Raw genomic sequence first — 22,424 nt, 5'->3', positions numbered from 1 at the left:
AAGTTGGGCTCGAGGAAGCACTTCTCTCCCGGGTGGCTTTCGGCCTATTGTTGACGGAGAGCCATCCTTCCCGACGACTTGGCTGTGCGTTGGCCGGGGGGGGGGGGGGGGGGGGTGAGAAAATGGTGCCAACGTGGCCAGAGAGACTTTCCTGTTCCCAGAAAGGGTTCAGGCAACACAAGCCATTCGCGGGTTGGGCTGAGGATTACGTGAACGCGGAGGCTGACGCGGCTCAACTCGTCTCCGAGGTTCAGCATCCGTGGCTTCAAGACCCAGGAACAGAGGGAGTGGGGGTGGGGGGACGGGCAGGCTGGCAAAACCGTGTCTCGCGTTTTGCGATTAATGTCCAGGCCCGGCCACGTTACGATAAAACGCACTCACGATATCGGGGGCGAGTGTGCAAAATGAGCACAACTTTCCTGGAAGGTTGTCTGGCTTAACTGTCAGTTCAACGAAACAGCACTGCAGTTTTGGGAGGAAAACACCAGGGTGGTGTGGTTTCGCTCACGACCTAGGCCTGTGCCGGCTGTCCCACTAAGTAGCCACCGGGCAAGCGTGGCTGCTGACCGTGTGGCAGGGGCCTGTGGCGAGTGGCCACAGGGTGCGCGTGCGCAGGGACAGGGGGATCCGCAGGTGGGGGCGGGGCAGGCACTGACCTCGGATGTCCCGGGGCGCGAGCGGGGTCCTGCGGGGGCCCGGGCTGCCCTGCCACGTGGCGCTGGGGAGGGTGAAGGTGACCTCAGGCATCCGCAGCACCTTCTCATCTAAACGGTGAGCGAGAGAGGAGAGGACGTGATTTCAGGGACCGCCCCGTGAATCCCGGTCCATGAAAATAAAGGCCGAGTGATGGATGCACCGGACTGAGTACTGAGGGTACCTTGTCTGTTTCTCATCAATACCCAAGCTCCGTCCTTTCCAGAATGTTCTTTCTTCCGGCTCTGATTCCTTTCCTTCCCCAGCAACCATGCTCTCCTCTCCTTTTCCTCCCCGTTTGCTCTGAGCCAGCCGTGACCCCGCAACGTGGAGGGTCTCCCGGGTTGGCCGAGCAGAGCCTCCTCAGACAGGCGAGGAAGCAGGCAGGCAGGGGGTGTCCCCCCCGGATGTGGTGGGGTGCCCACGTGCAGAGCCCCCACCACGGCCTGAGCTCACATCACCGTGCTGTGCTCTGCCCTGTTCACCAGCTTTACTCTCTTCCTGTCTCTGCCTCCACCCAACCCGTCTTACCCGTGTATTCTCTGGCTGTCGTCCCCCCCCACGGCCCCCAGTGCTCCTGACACAGTGCTCAGCCCGCTGGGGAAGGGACAGGGCGTCAAGAAGTCTTTCACAGCAGAGGTCACTGGACTGAGCCCACGGGAGCGGACGGAGACTGACGGTGGCCACCTGCAACGGTGCGGCCGTGAGGGAAGATGGGACGATGATCTCCCAGGAAGTTAAACACAGGATTGCCTTGTTTTCCGCAGATCCGCTCCTAGGTTTTACGACCCCAGAGAACCGCAAACAGAGGCTTAAACAAACACCTGCACACAGATGTTCACAGCAGCACCACTGGCGGTGGCCACACACGTGCCCGTTCACCAGCGAGTGAGCCACAGAAGGTGGCCTGCGGGTGGCGGACTGTACCCAGCATAATAGGACATGCTGTCCTGTCCCAAGCCACGGCGGGGACAGACCCACAGGCACACGCCCTGAGTCCGTCTGTAAGAAAGGGCAGAGACCCGCTGGGGGACAAGGCCCGGGGCTCAGCACCTCCTTTAGGGGAAATGACATGTTCTGGAACCACACAGCAGTGTGGATGCACAACACTCAGTGTACCCAATGGCACAGCGTTGCACACTTGAAAATGCTGAGTTTTGTCGCGTGAATTTGACTGCAATTTTAAAAGAATGTGGGTTGTACGTGAAGAACGCTCCAGGATCGGCACGGTGGGGTGGGCACGGCTCGTCAGGGAACCCAGCGAGAGCAGAAGGCCAGAGACCCGGCAAGCCCGGCAGTCGACGGCAACCGAACCCTTGGCCTCAGGGAGGCCGTCTGTCCGTCTGTTCCCTACTGTGCACCGGCTATGTTTACTGGGCACATAGAGACTAGCATCCCTGCACTGAGGGAACCTACGGACCGCGGTGGGGAGGAAGACGATAGACAAGATCATTCAAGATTGTTCAATACACAGCCCCTCAGGCGGGGACGCGGACTGGGGTCGCGGTCTGAAACGGCACAGGCAGGGAGGACCTCACTGAGAAAAGCCGACAGCCACCGAGTCAGGCTCTGCAGGCGGGGCGGGGGGAGCCCTCTGTCTCCAGCCCTTCCTCTCCTGGAGAAGCTGCACTTGTGCCATGATGGTGTGGTCCACCAGGCAACTCCAGGCGCAGGGCTCCGCGTGGCCTGGGACCTGCCAGGCGTCCCCGCCCGTAGGTGGGAACGCCCGGAGCTGCTCCAGATGTGAGTCAAGTGGATCCTATTCAGGGGGAAGAGCTCCTCATTTACAGGAGTCCAGCCACTATTTAGGAAGGTTGTAGGGCAGGTCTCACGCTCCCCGGACAGGCTGGCACACAGCACCAGGGAAGAGCTCCCTTGCTCCCGGCCCAGGATGGGGATGGGAACAGGCTCGGGCCCGGGCCGCCAGCCGCAGGCATGACACGGCCGGGGTGAGCTCTGCCCCTGCGTTATCACTCTGTGGCGAGGAACCTATTTGACAGGGTTGCCGGGAGTGAGTAATGAGGCAACACGTCCACTCCTTCCTGGCTTCCATCCGCTGTCCGCTCAGTGTTCTCTGTTCTTCCCTCCCTCAGACGCCCACGGGGTGTGGCTCATGACTGCACATCCAGACGCCATACACCCAGACATCAGCCATGGGTACAGGACCAGCAGCCCCAGTGCCCTAAACTGTGAGCCAGGAATAGCATTAAGTGTGGGGGTCTGGGGCGTCTGGGTGGCTCTGTCGGTTGGGCGTCTGACTTCAGCTCGGGTCATGATCTCGTGGTCTGTGGGTTCGAGCCCCACGTCGGGCTCTGTGTGGACAGCTCTGAGCCTGGAGCCCGCTTCGGATTCTGTGTCTCCCTCTCTCTCTGCCCCTCCCTCACTCACGCTGTCTGTCAAAAATAAACATTAAAAACAAACAAACAAACAAATAAATAGTGTGGGGGTCTCTGGGCCCAAGGAAGGTGCCCAGGGGAGCCTGGGCCTGTGCAAACACCACAGGTGGTGATCCTCAGGCTCTGTACCCGGCCCTGCACAGCCCCCACCGGAGAAATGGGACACCTAGTCTACCCCAGCTACCTGCGGGGCCTCCGTGTACCCCTGCCAAGGACAAGTGTGTTCCTTCTCCGGGCAGAGGCAGCTGGGCACAGCGGGAGGGCCATGGGGGTGCCGGCCCCGGCCGCATGGCCCTGGAGATGTCACTTCCACTCAATTTACCCATCTGAAGGTCTGGAAGGACGATTGATGCTAATGGGCTCTAACTTGCCCACAAGAGAGACCCACGATGGAGACAGGAGACCGTCTGTGCCCCACGGGGCTCCTATAAACACAGCTGAGAGGAGAGGTTCCAGCCTCTGGCTGGGGGCCCACAAAACAGGGCTCAGCCCCTCCCCGTGACGTGGAGGCTTGGGCTGTGCCCCCTTCTCACCAACCAAGAGGGCCAGGTACAGTGCACTCACTTCTGTTTGAAAAAGGCTGCTTTCTTTTGTACACAGCCTGGGCATTAGACAGTTCTAGGGAACCGCACTGAACCTCTCTAGCTCTGTCATCACAGAGAGAAAGCTCTTGAAAGTGTCATGGGTGAAAGGACATGATTGGAGACTTTATCGAACCCTCTCCAGGAAAGCAGATAACAAACGGAAGGATGGAAACGTGTAGACAGAGCACAGACACAGAATCGGCAGAGGGCGGAGCGCTGCCCGGGCCATGCCGTTAACGTGCTCCTGTCCCTACCTCCGCCTGCGTTAGCAAAGTCATGACAAAGCGGTGTGGAAGCAAACTCCTTTTTAAGTCATCTGGACAGACACATTCCAAGGGGCTTATCTCCAGGGGACGGTGGCCATCACAGGAGCTGTGACACTCCTGGCTAAGCCGTGACGGCGAGGCCTCCCCCCAAGCCACCCGGCGCCCCCACGCCTGTTACTCCCCAGACAGGTGCCATCACGGCGCCTCCCCCGAGTGAGGACCTGGGGACCGGCGTCCAGGGCGCCTGCCGCCCGCTGGGAGGACAGCGGAGGGCGCGTGCCCAGCCCTGCATTTCAGTGTTCCCGTGCCTGATGCTGCCGCATTCTCTGGGATTGTGGTCTTCTTTGACGAGCGTGTAGACAGGAAGATAACGGAGTAAAAGCTTTTGAAAGCGGCAAATCCCATATGGGTAAAGAACACTTTTTTAAGTGTTTTTTTTTTTAAGTGTTACCGCAGGCCCACGTGGTTGCCAGCACATGCAGGAGCCCAAGCGAGGAATCACAGGGGAAGGTGAACTGTGTCCTCCAGATCGGAGATTTCTAAGCGTTGCTACGAATCGGGTGGGGCCAAGGTGCACACCCACCAGCCAGCCAGAACGTAGCTGTGCACACTGCTCCTACTGCAAAGGCCCTGGAACACACTCGGGCTTTGCCCCGCAAAGAATACTCAGCTAGAAGGCCTAGGGTGTGGTTAGGAGCTGGGGTCCAGCCCACCACTCCCAGCCATGTGACCTCGGGCAAGTTCCTGCACCTCTGTGCCTCAGTTTCCTCATCTGTAAGGTGGGGACGGTCGTCGTTTCTTATGCGCTCACAGCTGTAGCTGCACACACACCAGTAGCATAGGGGCACGGGGCCACACCACTGGGCGACCGCCTCTGGACGGGGCCCGTGCCACCTGGCTCCTCTCTCACTGGCAATCCTATCTGTATCCCAAACTTCTCACCGTGAGCGTGTCTCACTCGTGTTGCGACCACAGCCACGGGAGCTGCAATTCAAACCCGCACAGAGACAGACTGAGTGGCGGCAGCAGGCCGTAGTTTAAATCATCGTTTTAAATTCTGCTGGAGCATCAGATGGGCAGAAGCAAAACTGAATGCCTCTGCGAGTGTTTCTTTCCACGAAGCCAGCGGCCCTGGCCCACCCACTCACCGCCCTGAAAACCTGAAACTTGCACCCGGGAGCACACAACTGACGACAGCCCAGACTGTCATGCTTTCTAAAGACGCACCCTCGACGGGAGGGGCAGAGTCTTGAGATGCACACCAAACCCCAGGGTGTTAGTTTCCGTTTCGGATTCTGTACCTGCATGGAGACTGGGGCTGGGCTTTATCTTGGAGGCCGTGGAGACGGCAGGGAGGAAGCTCTTTCCAGACGACTTCGTAAGCGGCAGGGGTGCAGGCGGTGGCTGGCTCTTGGCCACGTGCTCCACGGAGGGGGGATGAGGGTTCTCCGTCACCTGCAGGGACAGTCGCACAGCAGGGCAGGGTGTGGGGTGCGGGTGGGGAGGGAGTGACACCTCAAGGTCACTTGGAGCTGAAGCCATGGACAGATGAAACCCCTGCTGGGTGGCTCGCTGTAGGCACACGTCCACCTCAGTGAACGTGAGCAGAATCACTGCTAACACTCTCCTCCAGCCCCAAGGGGAATGAAGGAATGAAGGAATGAATGATGCTCTCCTGGCTGCTGTTTGCCCCCCACACACACCACTTTCTCCTCTCAGTGCCCCCCCCACAAATGGAAGGGGTTTAAATGGTCAGCATTTAAATAGACTGAGTGGGGCGCCTGGGTGGCTCAGTCGGTTAAGCGTCCGACTTCAGCTCAGGTCATGATCTCACAGTCCATGAGTTCGAGCCCCACATCAGGGTCTGTGCTGACAGCTCAGAGCCTGGAGCCTGCTTCAGATTCTGTGTCTCCCTCTCTCTCTGCCTCTCCCCTGCTCACGCTGTCTCTCTCTCACTCAAAAATAAATAAACATTGGGGCGCCTGGGTGGCGCAGTCGGTTAAGCGTCCGACTTCAGCCAGGTCACGATCTCCCGGTCCGGGAGTTCGAGCCCCGCATCAGGCTCTGGGCTGATGGCTCGGAGCCTGGAGCCTGTTTCCGATTCTGTGTCTCCCTCTCTCTCTGCCCCTCCCCCGTTCATGCTCTGTCTCTCTCTGTCCCAAAAATAAATAAACGTTGAAAAAAAAATTAAAAATAAATAAATAAATAAATAAATAAACATTGAAAAAACTAAAAAAAAAGTTAAAAAAAAAATAGACCGAGTAAGCAGATTGTCCTCTGCGATATGGGTAGGTCTCATCCAATCAGTCAAAGTCCTGGTTAGAAGAGAAAGTCTGCCTTTCCTGTGAGTAAGAGAGACTCCTTATGCCTGATACCCTTGAACTGGGACTTTGGGTTTTTTCCTGCCTTTGGATGTGAGCTGGTCTTCAAATTGCCAACCATGGCTCTGGGATTTGTCAGCCTCCATAAATTATGTGAGCCAACCGTAATAAACCCGTCTGTGTGTGTGTGTGTGTGTGCGCACGTGCGTGCATACGAGTGTGCGTGTGTGTGTGTCCGCCTGTGTTGCACGCACACACATTCTATTGGTTCTGTTTGTCTGGAGGACCCTGACTGATACACTCACCTTCTGCCCCCTGCTGCTGTCCTGCCCTTAATCCTACTGAGCTATCGCCAGAGTGGTTTCAGTGCAATCAGCAAACGCCCACTGTGGCTGGCAGAGGCGGAAGGAGATCTGCCAGGCCCCCGGCTGCTCACGAGCCTGCCCAGAGAGAGGCCTGCTCACTTCCTCCAGTCTATGTGACCAAGCGTGGTGAGAAAGAAACCCCGTGAAGGGAACACCATTTCCATACGGACTGGAACCCGTGCCAAATACACCCTCTCCCCCCTGCGAAAGAACTTCACGGCACTGTGGTCAGTGAGTGATCAGTTTGGCCAGTGAGTGATCGGCGTGGTCAGTGAGCGGTCGGTGTGGTCCATGAGCGGTCAGTGTGGTCAGTGTGGTCAGTGAGCGGCCGGTGTGGTCAGTGACTGATCAGTGTAGTCAGTGGGCAGTCAGTGTGGCTGGTGTGGTCAGCGAGCGGTCAGTGTGGTCAGTGAGTGATCAGCGTGGTCAGTGAGCAGCCGGTGTGGTCAGTGGGCAGTCGGTGTGGTCAGTGTGGTCAGCAAGAGGTCAGTGTGGTCAGTGAGTGGCCAGTGTGGTCAGCGAGTGATCAGCGTAGTCAGTGAGCGGCCAGTGTGGTCAGTGAGTGATCAGTGTGGTCAGTGGGCAGTCGGTGTGGTCAGTGTAGTCAGTGAGTGGTCAGTGTGGTCAGCGAGTGGTCAGTGTGGTCAGTGAGCGGCCAGTGTGGTCAGTGGGCAGTCGGTGTGGTCAGTGTGGTCAGCGGGTGGTCAGTGTGGTCAGTGAGTGGCCGGTGTGGTCAGTGAGTGGCCGGTGTGGTCAGTGTGGTTGGTCTGACCAGCGAGTGACCAGTGTGGTCAGTGGGCAGTCGGTGTGGTCAGTGTGGTCAGCAAGTGGTCAGTGTGGTCAGTGAGCGGTCGGTGTGGTCAGTGAGTGGCCGGTGTGGTCAGTGTGGTTGGTCTGACCAGCGAGTGACCAGTGTGGTCAGTGGGCAGTCGGTGTGGTCAGTGTGGTCAGCACGTGGTCAGTGTGGTCAGTGGGTAGTCAGTGTGGTGTGGTCAGTGTGGTCAGTGAGTGGTCGGTGTGGTCAGTGAGCGGCCGGTGTGGTCAGTGTGATTGGTGTGACCAGCGAGTGGTCAGTGTGGTCAGTGAGTGGCCAGTGTGGTCAGTGGGCAGTTGGTGTGGTCAGTGTGGTCAGCAAGTGGTCAGTGGGCGGTCAGTGTGGTCAGTGGGCAGTCAGTGAGCGGTCGGTGTGGTCAGTGTGGTCAGCAAGTGGTCAGTGTGGTCAGTGGGTGGTCAGTGTGGTCGGTGTGGTGTGGTCAGTGTGTGGTCGGTGTGGTCAGTGAGCGGCCGGTGTGGTCAGTGTGGTTGGTGTGAGCAGCGAATGACCAGTGTGGTCAGTGGGTGGTCAGTGTGGTCAGCGAGCGGTCGGCGCATGGTCGGTGTGGCACTCTACTGAGCGCTGGATTTTGCCTACGTGGGGCTGAGGCTTTCCACAGGTCAACACTGCCCAGTACCCCGAGAAAGTAACTGGGAATGAACAGCACTACCCACAGAGGGACAGCGAAGCATCATGGGTAGTGGCCAGAAATGAAAGACAGCCACGTGGCCACGGAACAGGGAGCAGACAACCTAAGTGTCCACGAAACGGGGCTGCGTAAGGAGTTCATCCCCCCGCAGGTGTCGGAGGAGGGCCATGCTCCCAGGCCTGGTGCCGGGCTCTGGCAGGAGAGGGACGCCTCACGGTGGACAGTGCTTCGCGACCCTGTTACCGTTTAGTGCACGTGTTAGAACCAAGCAAGGTACCCTCTTAAGGTGAAAATGCAAATACCGTGAAGGCACTTGAGAGTTCGTGAAATGACGTTAAGGAAGGACCCGAGATCAGAAGGCGGTACCCAGGGAAGACACGCACGCGGCTTCTGATGAGGAAGGGTGGTGGGGGTGCGGGGGGTCTCCCTCTGCCTCCTCTGCACCTGGGACCCTCCTCCGTCCACCATGACGCTCCCGCTCTGCCGTCCCAGCTGGACCCCGGGACCCTGGGAGCTAGCCAGCGTGCACCCACCGTCTGCACGCTCCAGGTGAGGGAGGGTGACAGCTTCCCCCTGGCCTTCTCCGCAGAACGGTCCCGGCCCGGGCTGGCGTGGGGCCACCTCCTGTCTGCTGGGCTCGGGTCCCTGGAGTCCAGGGCCATGTCCTCTGGAAGGTGGAGGGAGGAGCGGCCGCTGCCACCCTCGCGGTCCTGCGCCTGGGAGCGCCGGGTGGCCGCGATGAGAGCGATGCTCTTGGTGCTCATGGCCATCTCCTTGAGGGTCTGAGCGCTCAGGGCCGGGCCGCCGGCCTCCGCTGCCATCCGCGAGGCACCCAGGTCCAGGCCGGCGGGGGCGCCCAGCTTGGAGACCAAATTCTTCACGCTCAGGGGGCCTGCCTGCCGCAGGAAACCAGCATCAGCGACGGTCAGACGTCACTGGGCCACCCTGTTGGCCCGCCCCACGTTGGACCCCCAGAAGCAGACTCAGAGTCTGTGATTGGAGGCAAGTGGTACGGGGGGAAAGGTTTCTGGCCATGGGAGGAGGGCCCAGGAAGGTGGATGAAGCCAGTCCCTGGGCCCGGACACCCTGGGGGAGTGGGTCACCACACCCACGGGCCAAGGGGCCCCAGGTACTTACGTACCACCCAGTCACGGGTGGGGCTTTTCCTGGGGACCTGAACTTCCCAGCACTCCAGCCAGGGCGGAGGGCTCCCCGTGGGGCAGGGGCATCCTCCCCCCCACCCCCCCGCCCCGGGGACAGTGACCCAGAGTATGACCACTCACGCTATTACTAGTAATCATGATGAGACTAGCGGCCTCTTAAAGACGGTTCACAGGAAAGGCCCCAAACTACTAAGGTGTGAATACTCACAGCCTTTCCCTTCCCCCAAGTCCCCGCCATCTGCCAAAGAGATTCCTGATAGCTGTGCCCCCCCCACCCCCCAGCTCTGCGGGGGCAGGAGAGGCCTCCTGGGAGCCCAGGCCCTGGTTAGGGCCGCACACCAACCTCGTGAGCCGGAGGCGTTAGCAGGATGCGGAGGGATGGCAGAGGGAGAAGGGAATCCTGCTTTCCCAGCGTTTTAGATGGCGTGGCTTGCGACGACGTGTAGCCACCGCTGTGGGGGACACACAGAGGCAGCAGCTGAGCCAGCTGCCAGGGCCCCTCGGCCCTGCCTCCAGCGGAGGAGAGCGGAGACTGAACCCCAGGACGCCGCGGCCCACGTCAGGCCAGGGCAAGCGGCATCTGCACACTGCTGCGTTCCGGGGCCACGCCGGGAGTCTGAGCTCTGGGTCCTTGCGGAACCTGAGGGGGGCCACAGGACCCCCCGAAGTTGTGGTCAGCTGGACAGAAGCGCACGTGGCCCGGGGACTCCACTGCAGCTGGCTTCTGACACGGGGACAATCTCGTGGGGGACGGAGGCCCTAACTGGTGGGGTCTGACGCCAACTCGGCATGATAGTGCCAGAATTGAACTGCGGCACACCCAGCTGGCGTTAGATCCGCTGCGGTAGAAATGGAACAGGAGGAAACATCTAAGCTCAGGCCCAAAGAATGGCAACGAAAGAGCTGTGCCGAGCTCTGGCAGAAGACCTTGCCAGGTAGGAGGAACAGGGGGAACAGCATGGGCCAAGGCCCTGGGGCAGGGGCCAGCTCGGCACATCCGAGGCCCAGCAAGGAGAGGAGGGTGGGACAGAGACACAGGAGTTTGCCCAAGACCTTGTGTGGAAGACTTCGGCTGTTGGAAGGGGAAAGGACCTCTGACAACTTCCAGCCAGAACTTTCCCCGGTCCTACCGTGTCTACTCTGAAAGAACAGGGTTTCCTCACCTTCCGTCAGGTCAGGTCACCCGTGACTGTAAGAACAGAGCATCACGCATCAAGCCCAGGCTCCCTGGCGAGTGGCCTTGGGCTCCTGACCTCTGCTGTCTCATTGGTGAAACCGGGACACTGATAACTCGAGCCACTGGGTAGACCGCTAGCTGGATGACAAGGTGTTTAAGCACCACGTGAGCCAGCGAGGCCTCTGGGTGCTGTCAGGAGGGCACAGGGCTGCCTAGCACCGCGGCCAGAGTCCAAACCAGAGACGAACGCTTGGCCTGCCCTCCTGCGCCCCCACTTCCTCACGGTGAACCTCGGGCAAGGCGCTGGGCCCTGCAAACCTGCTTCCACCTGTGGAATGAGACCCGGAGCAGCGAGGACCCTGTCGCCGAGGCCACACCTGACTTGGGCAGTAATGCTTCCTACGCCAACTCCAGACTTGGCACGTGGCCATGAGAGGCCCCTTGGGTCAGGGAGCAGCCTGTACCCTCTCCCCACCTGCCCCTCGTAGGATAGAGACTACGTCCGTCTCGTTCTCTTCTTAGTGCCCTGCACAAGCGCTCAGTCAGTATGTGGTGAGGTTTGGCCGATACTCTGCTCCCCTCCCCAACAGCCACCCCTCTGCTTGTGCAACAAGCCCCCTTGTTACTCCACGTGACAATGTGTCCAGCCTGGAGACATGGGTCGTGACCGCTCCATGCTGGTTAGGGTCCTCCTTTCCCTTTTCTGTAGGGAACTGGCCCAGGAGAGAGCAGGTGATTGACGGACTTAGTGACATCTACTGGGGAAGGTTCTCAAAGGGACTTTTCTCCCAGATAAAAAAGCAAGGCCAGCCCACTCTCCCTTCCGTGTTTAGGTGTGGTTATATGAAGGTGTGATCTACGGAGCTGTGGCAGCCTCTTTGACCACAAGGGGAGACATCATTTACATGCCAGGGACGTGGGCATCATCGAGTCATTTAAACAATGGCCCCGAGTCCACTCATCCTCCAGACTCTCAGACAACAGACACCTCTTTACATTGGACCAATCTCACTGAGAATTCCGTTACTCACAGCCAAAAGCATTGAGTCTAGACCAGCGGCAACTGGAAAGTGTAAGAGCCCGGGGAGAAGCCCGGCTCCTGTACAGGAGCCCCACTGAGGTGAGAGGCCTCCTGCCCCCACCCCCTGGCATTCGGTCCTCCTTGTAATGGCAGCTCTATCTGCCGTGTCCCGACCACGCCCGACACGTGCAGCCCTGCAGGGAGGTCACTGTTGGCCCCATGTAGAGACGGGGCACCTGAGGCCTAGGGTGGCCAGTCACGTGCCCAGTACCATGGTGTGGGTGACTGGCACAGCCAGGAACCAAGCTCTGGTCGGTCTGGCTTGGGGGGCCGGCTGCCAGCTGCCCACGGGCAGGGCCCCAGGGCCTCAACCCCGGGAGGGCACAGGTGCTGGGCCTCAGCCACTGCCACGGGAACCGGCTCAGGTGCCGTAGGAGAGGCCTCGGGTAGCACCAGCCCCACCCGTGTGCAGGGACACAGAGCTCCTTCGTGCCGTCTGCATGACGCCAGCGTTCCAGCTCACGGCCTGCAGATGGCTCGGCCTGCTGTCTCGCCACGGTCTGGGCTGTGGCTGCAGGTACGGCCTGCACGAGGCGAGGCACGGCCCCCTCCTCTCTAGGCTGAGGATGGGAGGTGGGGGGCCCCAGGCTTCCTTTGCAACTGATCTACAGTGAACCCCGTCTCAAGGTGGGATCGACACTTGCCTTCCCTAATCAGGGGGCCGAGGAGCAGGTTCGGGCGGGTGTGGGCCCAGGGGCAGGTGGGAGACGTGTCTAGTCTTGACCGAGGGATGGGGCACCTTGTTTTTATATGCACACACACATACGCGAACATACGTGCACACACGTGCACCCACATAAAACTCACACATACACACACGCACACACACTTGCACGCATAAAAATACACAAACGAGCACATCCATGTGTATGTGCGCACATGCATACACACATGTGCGTATAAATGCACCGTGTGCACACGCGCACAGATAGGCACACACGCACCGAGGTTGGAGCCCTGGTGACTTCGCTACCCCAAAGGGCACAGCCTCAGCCTGGGCACTGCGGCCAAACACGGCGTCTGGGCCTTCACTGCTCCTGCTTTAGACAAACCGGCTGCAAAGGTATTTGGGGCAAAACTGGAGAGATGTAACTCTAGGTAGGAAGCAGCAGTAATTCGGGGATGGTGGTTATGGAGGGAGGTGTCCCAGATTTAAAGCATATGACCTATGTCACAACGTCTGTGACACAGTGCATGTGCCCTCCCCAGGTTCCCACGTGGAAGCCTTGACCCCTGGTGCAACCGCCTGGAGTGCAGTCGTCGGGAGGTGATAGCGGCTGAATGGGCTCACCGAGTGGGACCCAGACGGCAGGGGACCGTGTCCTTGCGAGAGGGGGGCGAGGCCTCCACCACGTGAGCACGCAGCACGGGGGCGGCCACCTGCAGCCAGGAAGACGGTCCTCACCAGAAGTCTACCCGCCAGCCCTGGCATTTCGGACACCCAGCCTCCAGGACTGTGGAAGCAAATGCCCTGTGGCCTGCGCCCCCCCCCCCCCGTCTGTGACGTTGTGTGAAGCAGCCCGAGCTGGCTAAGGCCCGTGACACACGCTGGCAAGACGCTAACCATTAACACGAGGGAAGTCTGGGAGTGCTCGGTCTACGAGTCTGTCTCGGGTGCTAGAAGATACCAAAGCAACGAGTCGACAGAGGACAGGATAGAAGCATTGGCGGTAGCACCAGGAGGCTGATGTTGAGCAAAAAGCGTGTGTCAAAATGGCACCAAACTCCCCAACCTAGGCGAGCACCTCCTAGGACGCGCTCACTCGTCCGAACCCTACAAGGAAGGGATATCGACACACTCCACGAGAGGCGACGCCGGGGCCACGATCCTGGGCCGGCCCCCAGTCCTCCCACCACACTCCACAGCCGGGCGCGAGGGCGCAGTGACGCGGGGTCGCGAGAGGGAAGAATCGGGTACCTGTCCTCCTCCAGCAGCATCAGCGGCAGTTCAAACTGGGCACCCCACGGGAGGTCCTTCCTGTCGTCTGGCCAGTCCCAGCTAGCCTCCTCCTGCGGCGCGGGGGACTTATTCAGAACCAAGCCGTCCTGGGGACAGACAGGGAGCTGGGGGAGGCCGCATGGACCACAGACACAGGCAAGCCATGTCAGCAAGCAGAGATCCCCGAGGGGCCGCAGAGAGGTCCCTTTCCCGCTGGCCACCATCACTGGAAGGAAACCAGCCAGCAGGGAGGCCCGCGACCCAGCCTGCCAGCTCACTTCCGGCTGGCCCTCCCCAGCACAGACACAGAAAGGAGGCTCTGTGCGAGGGCGAGTGCCAGGGACCGCCAGGGCACAGCCTTGACCCTGGAGCAAAAGTGGTGCACAAGCCAGACGCCTGTCGGAGAGCCCTCCAAAGCCTGCAGGCCCTTGAGAAGACACACAGAGGACTCAGGTGACCCAGAAATCCCACTTCTGGGCGTCCACCCCAAGGACGGAGAGCAGATTCATCTACACCCGTGTTCACGGTAGCATGTTCACAAGAGCCAAGGGGTGCAAGCACCCAAGTCCATCAGCGGGTGACTGGATAAACACAGTGTGGTCCGGCCGCACACAGCGCGACGGCACTCAGCCTCAGAGAGGAAGGACATTCGGACACCTGCTCCCCCATGGATGGACGAGGGCGTCGTGCTCAGTGAAGTAAGCCTGGCACGAAAGGACAAGCGCCATATGGTCCCCGGAGTGGTCGAATCCACAGAGACGGAGAGTAGACGGTGGAGCCGGGGCTAGGGCATGAGGGTTTAATGGGGACAGAGTTCCGGTTTGGTATAACGCTTTCTCTGAGCTCTGGGAGTCCCTCTAGGGAAGGGAACCCGACGGTGGTCTTGGGGACCCTGACATATACTATAGGGCAGGCGGAAGGGTGGCGAGGAGGTCCCACAGCAGTAGCATGAGCGGGGAACCGGGGAGCTCTCGGCACAACGTGGGTTCCTGGGACCTCTGATCGGGGGCGGGAAGCACCTTTACGGGCAGTCAGATCCACACGCGTGGGCTCCTGCCCCTCGCCCACCCTGCCCCAAGCCCGGGGAGCCCTTGGCCTCTCTCCTAGGAAGGCGCAGCCGAGGGGCCCTACCTAGCTCAGGGCAGGGGGAGAGCCGGGAAACAGGACTGGTGTGGCAGATGAATGCAGAGCCCCCTCCCCGGCCTTCCTCTCTAGGGAGTCCCCAGATGGGCCCCAGACGCCATCCACCATGCAGGGGACTGCCGGCTCGCCCTGGAGGAAAGACCTAAAACCACATCCCTCCCAGGGTCCCCGTGGCACCGAGGTCCAGCCCACACTCAGGCTCCTTCCCATCAGCCCTCTGTGTCCCACATGGGGTGTGCAGCAGTCCAGGGTCCCAGGCCTGCCGGTGAACAGCACAGAGGACCCGGGGCCCAGCCTCCCCGAAACCCTGCACCCTTGCCACTGGCTTGGCCTGCTCAGCGCCGCTGGCCCCAGCACCTGCTGCGGGGGGGGGCGGGGAGGGGGCTTCCCAGGTGTCCTCTTCCCACCTCAGGGTCAGTCCCCTCATGGGGCCGGGGCGCGCAGGAGGGGGCAGCGAGCACTGGCCTGAGCCCCCAGGCGCACTCACCCGCAGGGAGCTCGACATGACCGAGTGCAGCAGCAGCAGCCGGTTCAGCGAGCCCGCACCCAGCTCCCGCAGGATCAGACCGTACCGCTCGTCCAGGGACTCGGGCACCGCGAGGCCGCCACCTGCAGGGGCCGGGGAGAGCGGGGGCGGGCACGCGTCCCTACTTGCCGGAAGGACAGCGTCCTCTTTCCTCGGAACCTGGAGGCAGATACTCCAACCCGATAAAGGCGGATTTTCCGGACGGTGGGTTTTCCGGGCGGTGCCCCCCCACCCCCGCACTCCCCAGTGGGTGGTCTGTGCACCGTGCGTGCGCGGACGGATTTCTTGCGCGGACGGATTTCTTGCGCGCACGGCTTTCTTACGCTAACGGAGCATAGCACGCGCACCGTGCGTGGCTCTTCCTCACTGACCTGTACGTCCCGGAGAGTGTCCTGTGAGCGGGGCCGGGCCGGAAGGGGCAGTGGTCTTCCCCGAGCACGCGCGGCGCCCCGCCCCGCCCCCCCCACGCTTCCCGGGGCCAGGCCGGGCGGGCTCACCCTCGATCAGCTGCCGCTGGTCCCGGAGGAGCTGCTCACAGAGCAGCCGGTGCTGGTGGTAGCGCTGGATCACGAAGTCCTTCTGCCACAGCAGACTCCTCCTGCGCAGGCCGTCGGCCCGCAGCTCCGTGTTCTCGGCCTCCAGCTCGTGGGCCCAGCACAGCAGCCGCAACACCTCCCGCTGGTCCTCGCTGCTGGCCTGCGCGGGCAGCAGCTGCTCCAGCTGCGAGGCCTTCTCCTTGGCACTGGCCAGACGCTGCTCCAGCCCCGCCTGGCGGAGACACCGGGCGTTCAGGGCAGGGGCCCGGGGCTCGGCTCCCAGGTCCGCTCGCTCTTGCGGGCTCCGCTTTGCGGATCGAACTCAGGGAGACACCGGGTGACCGATCGGGCCCGGGGACGCGCGGCCATCGCCTGCGTTTACCGTGTCCTTTATTTTCTGTGTCCTGATGCTTTCGCACCTGGGCTCTGGCCGTCCCTGGAGGGACTGCCCTTCCCAGGGCCAGCCAATTCCTGAGGGTCCTAAACCCCTCACCCAGGAGCACACTTCTCAGATGCAGACCAGCCAACCCAGAGCCCGCACCCCGACCCCCTCCTCCGTGGGGCCCTCACACTCTGGGCCACTGTCCCCCAGTCCTAACCCCCAGGGACCAGACAGCCGGGACAGCCCCCATGCCCTGGAGCCCACTGGAATCACCCAGACTGGTGGGTCCTCAGCCTACTTGCCCCGCCTCGCCCGCTCCTTCCCGCAGAAACCACAGTGAGGCTCTCGCCCGAGCACCGCCTCCCTCTGCCTCCTGACTGGCCCTGGGGCGTCCCCTGTGGCCCGCATGGCATCCCGTGCCCCCTCCTCTGGGAACTGCCAGCGAAGACTATCTTTCCAACGGCGGTCGTCTCCTGGTGTCCTGGCCCTGCTGTGCCTCACAGTTTCCACGAACACACACTCAGAACACACCCTCGGACTCACCCCTCGCCGTGTGTCCACCGTGGGAAACCCCCACTCGCACGCCCACCCCCAGAACCGCAGCCCCGGGCACAGGTCAGCTGACAGCCCCCAGTGCGGCCCAAGCAGGCTCCTCCAGCCGTCACATCTTCCTCTCCGGGAGGCGGAGGGGGCGACTTCGGGGGAGTTGGCTCGGCTGCCTGGCATGGTCCTCCTCTTCTGCCTGAGGTCCTCCCCGCCGCCGAGACACCAGCAGCCCCTCCCCCAGCCCCAGCAGCCCGTCCGCGGGTCCGGTACGACGCTGCCCCGCGCCACATTGCCGGCGTCGGTGGGAAGAATCCGGCAGACGGTCAGCTTCAGTGGCGGAGGGTCTCGTGTGCCTTTACGTCCCCAGGCCTGGCGCCACACCGGACGCTTAAAAGGTAAGTTTGTCTCGAACGGGCGGGTTAACTCACGAGCGGACTCGCAATTCCACGCTACGCTGCATCTCCGAATCCAAATCTGACTCCTGAACTCATGCTCTCTGCTGATGCACATTATGGTTTCAGCAAGAGGCATTTTTCTTATTGCTAAATGCCGGGGGGCTTCTGAAGTGACACCACGTAGCCTCCAGACTGCTCAGGGACACGCAGCCCCGTGAAGACACATGCTCGTTTGGCTGCAGAGCCTCGAAGCGAAGTGCCGCCTGCTTTCAGCACGTGGCGCTTCCCCCCTTGCCAGAGAAGACACCCGCGGACGTCTGACTAGAGGGCGCTTCCCGGCTCCCCAGCCGTGCCTGCTCTGCCGGGACCGTGACAACGCGAGCTACTGCGTGAGCGGCTCAGAGAAGCAGCCGGCCCTTGCTTCTCCAGGAGGAACCGGGCTCCCTCTGGCCGTGTCCCTTGTTCCGCCCCCCTCCGCACCGCGTGCCCCAGGCCTGACTCGGGGACAAATGAGCCAGAGGCCACGCATGGGAAGCACTTGCCCACAGGACCCCTCGGAGCTGGAGGCCCGCTGTGTGTGCAGACAGGCAGGCGGGGTTGCCCCGCGGCTCCTCGGTCCCCCAGGGTCCGCCCATCCTGCACACCGACCCCCGCAGCCCCGCAGCAGGGAGGTCAGGGGCTCCGCAGTCAGTCCAGGTCATGTGCAGCACTGGTCCCCCCGCCCCCTGGGGCCTTGGTACAGTTTATCTCAGCCCTGAGCCTGGATGCCATGCACAGGACGGCGGTGGGTGGCCCTGCTCGGTGGACTGTTGTCACGGGGTCACCATCCGTGCATTAGCAGCGGTCATGCCCGCGCACGGACAGCCCCTGCCCCCACCTTGAGGGCCGCAGCTTTCCTCTGCTCAGCCAGAAGCGTGTTGACCTCCTCTCTGGCCACGGCCACCTCAGGCGGCTCCACGGACTCGCCCTCGTCCCCGTCCGCCTCTGCCGGCTCCTCGTCCCCCTCCGGCGTCCTGTCCCTGTGCACGAGGTGCTGGGCCTTCTCCCGCTCCCAGCTACGGCCGCAACAGAAGGGGCAGCGGTCAGGGTGCCGGCCCCCACCCCAGCCGGTCTGCCCGCAGGCCTAGACCTGACAGTGGGACAGACGTGGGCCTGTGGCCTGACCTCCTCTATGTGTACAAACAGAGGCGTGAACAACAACCGGAAGGAAATCAAGAAGCCGTGAGCGCTATGCAGGATTGTAGCAATTAAGCACAGGACCCCGCAGCCGGCCCGCCACCCCCACCCTGGCTCTGCCCCAAGGCTGCCTGGGTGACCTCGGCCTTAGAACGTGGCTGGCAGGCGACAGCACACCTGGGGCTCTGAGGGCTAGCTGCGATGGCCCCCTCGCAGGGCAAAACCTCAAAGGTGCACAACAGGGCACCAGGCCGGGTCTGAACTGCCACGGGCACCGTGGGGAACCGAAGGAAGGGAGGAGCGGGGCTGGGACCAACAGAGGGACGGAGAGTGTTTCCCGCTACCGAGATCCCTCCAGTGCGGGCATCACACCGTTTGTGTAAGTTAGAAAACAAACGAGGAGGAAGCAGCAGGGGGAGGAGGAGGACAAATGCTGGGAGGAAGGGACAAGAATCGGACCGGGACCCCAGGGCTGAGTTGAAGCTCCTGCAGGCAGGGAGCCCGGGTGTCCCGGTTTGTCCAGGGCAGTGCCAGCACGCTATTGTAAGCAGCGCCTTCTCCTCTCAAACGTGTCCCGCTCTGGATGACAACTTACATGATCAGCCCCTCCACACGTGGTCAGGCTACTCACAGCAGGTACGAGTAGCAGGTGTGTGCAATGGTAGAGGCATCCTGGCCTCGTGACTGTGCGGCCTCGGGCAAACCCACATCCCCTCTGAGCCTCAAAATCCTCTGCTGTAAAATGGGCTTGACCCTAACCTGCCAGGCTGGCTCGGGATTCCAGCCTAAGACAAAGAAGCCGAAGGGACCTGGAAGCCTGCTCCCACCCGGCCCGGCTTCGCCCCGGGGGGCAGGAGAGCAGGGATGGACTGGGCCAGGAGTCCTGCCTGGGAAGAGAGGGCCACCTTCACCAAAGTCCCTGCTGGGGGCCTGCAGGCAGTAGAGAGAGGCGACGATGGCAAAACAGGAGCTCCCACCAGTGGCCCCTCTGGCCTCCCTGCCCCATAGGGATGGATGGTGCCCAGGACCTGGCTAAGTGGGCACACTCACTCTGCAATGGTCAGCAGGTGGCGGGACATGTCAACGTGCAGCTCTATGTTGGTGTTCTCCAGTTCCACCAGGCTGCGCCGCATCTCCAACTGCTCCTTGAAGGCCCCAACGAGCTGCGCCCGGATCTTGTTCATCTGCCGGCAGCTATCCTCCTCTCCATCGTGTGAGGGGACGCTGACTGGGGGCAGGAAGAGAGCCAGCTGCACCAGGAGCAGTGACACGTAAGCCAGGGTTGAACTCCGTGCCCGCCTGCCAACACAGGGTCTGGCCTGTGGAGGAGCTCTATACACATGTTTGGATGGATGGGTGGATGGGTGGGTGGCTGAGGGATGGATGGATGGATGGATGGATGGATGGATGGATGGAAGGATGGATAAGTGATAGATGGGTGGATGAGTGGATGGGTGGGTAAAGGATGGATGATGGATGGGTGAATAATGGATGCATGCATGCATGGATAGATGGATGAATGGGTAAGTGAATGACGAATGGGTAAATGGATGGGTACATAAAGGATGGGTGGATGGATGAATAGATGATGGATGGATGGATGGAGTGGATGGATGGATGGAGTGGATGGATGGATGGAGTGGATGGATGGATGGGTGAATAATGGATGGATGGAGTGGATGGATGAATGGATGGAGAGATGGATGGATAGGTGAATAATGGATTCATAGATGGATGGATGGATGGATGGAGAGATGGATGGATAGGTGAATAATGGATGGATAGATGGATGGAATGGGTGGATGGAGAGATGGATGGATGGATGGAGAGATGGATGGATGGGTGAATGATGGATGGATGGATGGAGTGGATAGATGGAGAGATGGATGGATAGGTGAATAAAGGATTCATGGATGGTTGGAGTGGATGGATGGATGGATGGATGGATGGAGAGACGGATGGATGGGTGAATAATGGATGGATGGGTGGATGGAGTGGATGGATAGATGGAGAGATGGATAGATAGGTGAATAATGGATTCATGGATGGATGGATGGATGGATGGAAAGATGGATGGATGGATGGAAAGATGGATGGATGGATGGAAAGATGGATGGACAGGTGAATAATGGATGGATGGAAAGATGGATGGATGGATGGAAAGATGGATGGACAGGTGAATAATGGATGGATGGAAGGATGGATGGAGAGATGGATGGGTGAATAATGAAAGGATGGAAAGATGGATGGACAGGTGAATAATGGATGGGTGGATGGATGGATGGATGGATGACTAGATCATGGAGGGATGAATGGGTGAGTAAATGATTGATTGATGGACGGATGAAGGGATGAATAGATAGATAACTGGGTAGATTATTTAGATGGTCTCCCTGCTTGGTTTGGGGTCGGGTTACCTGGATTTGAGTCTCAGGAATCCAAGGAGGGGTGTGACTGGGCTAGCCATCTGAGCTCATACCTCACTTCCTCAGGGAAATCCTCCCAGATTCTCAATCTGGGTCCACCTGCCACTTGTTCTGATAACATCACGCCTTCTCCTTCACAGTCCTCTGCATATCGATAATTGATGAACATTTTGTGATAGATGTTTGACATCTCCCTTTCCTGCTAGAACGTAAGTTCCGCAGAACAAACCAGTTTTGTCTTTTTTGTTTCCATGTAATTTCCTACCTAATGGCTGTTTATGACTAATTGATGGTAGTCCCTGACTGCCCCACTGGGAGCTCCACTCTGGACGCATGCAGTCTGTTCCTCTGACCCAAGGGCAGTGGTCAAGGGGCACCTTTTCCCTCAATGTCAAGCAATCAGAGATGGGTGAAATGCACAATGCAGCCAGATGACCGAACCAAGGTTTCTGGGGAGTACTTGGTATCCTGGAAATGCTGATAATGATCCTGGCAAAGCTGTGCACACCAGGGTCCCACTGCTGCCCAGGCATGGCAGAGCAGGACCCAAGGGGAAGCCTGTGGTGCCCTCAGGGCTCATCGTGAGATCACCACCCCTCAGGACACTGCCTGTCTTCCCACTACAGACCACCTAGGACCAGCCCCAATAATTAAGAGGCCATCAGGATGAAGGCTCTCTCACCATGCATCCTGTTGACCCCTGACCCCAACGAAGCCCAAGCATCCTGGCCACCACCTGGCTTTGCAAATTCTCCACAACAACCCTGTCCTCCACCCTCACTGGCCCCCCAGCCCTCCGCTGGCCCCCTGGGATTCAGCTGCCATCAACACCCTCTGCTGGCCCTTGGGACTCAGCTGCCCTCAACACCCACCGCTGGCCCCTTGGGACTCAGCTGCCATCAACAACAGCCCCTCTTGTTTGCACACTTCCCTCATCCTCTTGCTCCAACAGAAACCCAAACCTCCGAATCACTGGAGAGAAACAGGTGCCGTGTGCTCAGCGAGGCTACATAACCGGAAAGCCCCCAAGTGCCCATCAAAAGGGACGAGGTACTGCGAACTCTCGTGTGTCCTTCCTGTGCACCGCTCTGTTAGAAGGGGCAGACCCATTTGCGCTTATGGGCGGGCCCAGGACACATCCTGGAGGAGAGACACTAGGCACAGCTATAGGCTGGTGCTGTTTGTGTAAAGGCACTAAGCCACGCCCCTGCCCCACACTACGCACGCACACAAATCCCGTGTCCCTCTCTGGGAAACACCACCCACACAGGTTCACAGCAAAACGATGGCAGTGACCTCAGGGAACCAGGAAAGGAAGGAGAAACCCACAGCTGGTGTGAGGAAGGAGAGGACAGAAGACAGGAGCAGAAATCAACACACCCTCTCGCCAGGGCCTCCCGGATGCCACTGACCCTTCTCCAGGGATGACATCCACGCTCAGTCTGGCAGTGTCTCCTCAGCACTGCTCTCTCCTTGTTCTTGGTGATTCCCGAATCCTCTCAGGCGCTCCTGACTCCTGACAGGGGTCCCCAGGCTGGGTCACAGGGGTAGCTGCAGCCTGGGGGCTCTGCCCCTCCCTGCCGGCCCTTCTCCCCCACGAGTGCTGGAAATCCCATCACGGACTGTGAGCATTTTCAACCTTTCCTTGGCACTCTCCTTTCCTTGGCGCTCACGGGAGACCGTGGTGATCGCCCTGGGCCTCCCCTCAAGTCCTGCCACGTTCGCAGGGCTAACCCGCAACCGTGGAGAACCCTCCTCCCCGGCAGCGCACTGAGGCAGACCGCTCTGTCGCCTGGTCTCCCTTCCACTTACGACTGTGCATCTCAAGGGGGCCCCTAACTCTGCT

The 22,424-nt window shown here is 60.4% G+C and overlaps 1 protein-coding gene across 1 annotated transcript in view; it reads right to left on the bottom strand.

Annotated features, from left to right (window-relative positions):
• Positions 1 to 22,424, bottom strand: part of LOC124519345 (kinesin-like protein KIF19) — a 45,481-nt gene that overhangs the window by 4,662 nt on the left and 18,395 nt on the right. The window contains exons 12-23 of the mRNA XM_047089530.1: positions 20,717 to 20,768; positions 19,203 to 19,346; positions 18,330 to 18,458; positions 17,854 to 18,031; positions 15,615 to 15,885; positions 15,079 to 15,200; positions 13,364 to 13,555; positions 12,801 to 12,889; positions 12,483 to 12,546; positions 8,622 to 8,984; positions 5,241 to 5,394; positions 568 to 764 (exon numbers count right to left, since the gene is read on the bottom strand). Of these exons, the coding sequence (XP_046945486.1) occupies positions 568 to 764; positions 5,241 to 5,394; positions 8,622 to 8,984; positions 12,483 to 12,546; positions 12,801 to 12,889; positions 13,364 to 13,555; positions 15,079 to 15,200; positions 15,615 to 15,885; positions 17,854 to 18,031; positions 18,330 to 18,458; positions 19,203 to 19,346; positions 20,717 to 20,768 (1,955 nt within the window). The remainder of the gene's footprint in view (positions 1 to 567; positions 765 to 5,240; positions 5,395 to 8,621; positions 8,985 to 12,482; positions 12,547 to 12,800; positions 12,890 to 13,363; positions 13,556 to 15,078; positions 15,201 to 15,614; positions 15,886 to 17,853; positions 18,032 to 18,329; positions 18,459 to 19,202; positions 19,347 to 20,716; positions 20,769 to 22,424) is intronic.

This window comes from Lynx rufus, unplaced genomic scaffold (genome assembly GCF_022079265.1).
Source record: "Lynx rufus isolate CCGP_SWC_20201006 ecotype Redwood Valley unplaced genomic scaffold, mLynRuf1.p SCAF_27, whole genome shotgun sequence".
Classification (NCBI taxonomy): domain Eukaryota; kingdom Metazoa; phylum Chordata; class Mammalia; order Carnivora; family Felidae; genus Lynx; species Lynx rufus.
Note: the sequence above shows the minus strand (reverse complement) of the source record. Positions and strands in the feature narration are given on the sequence as shown.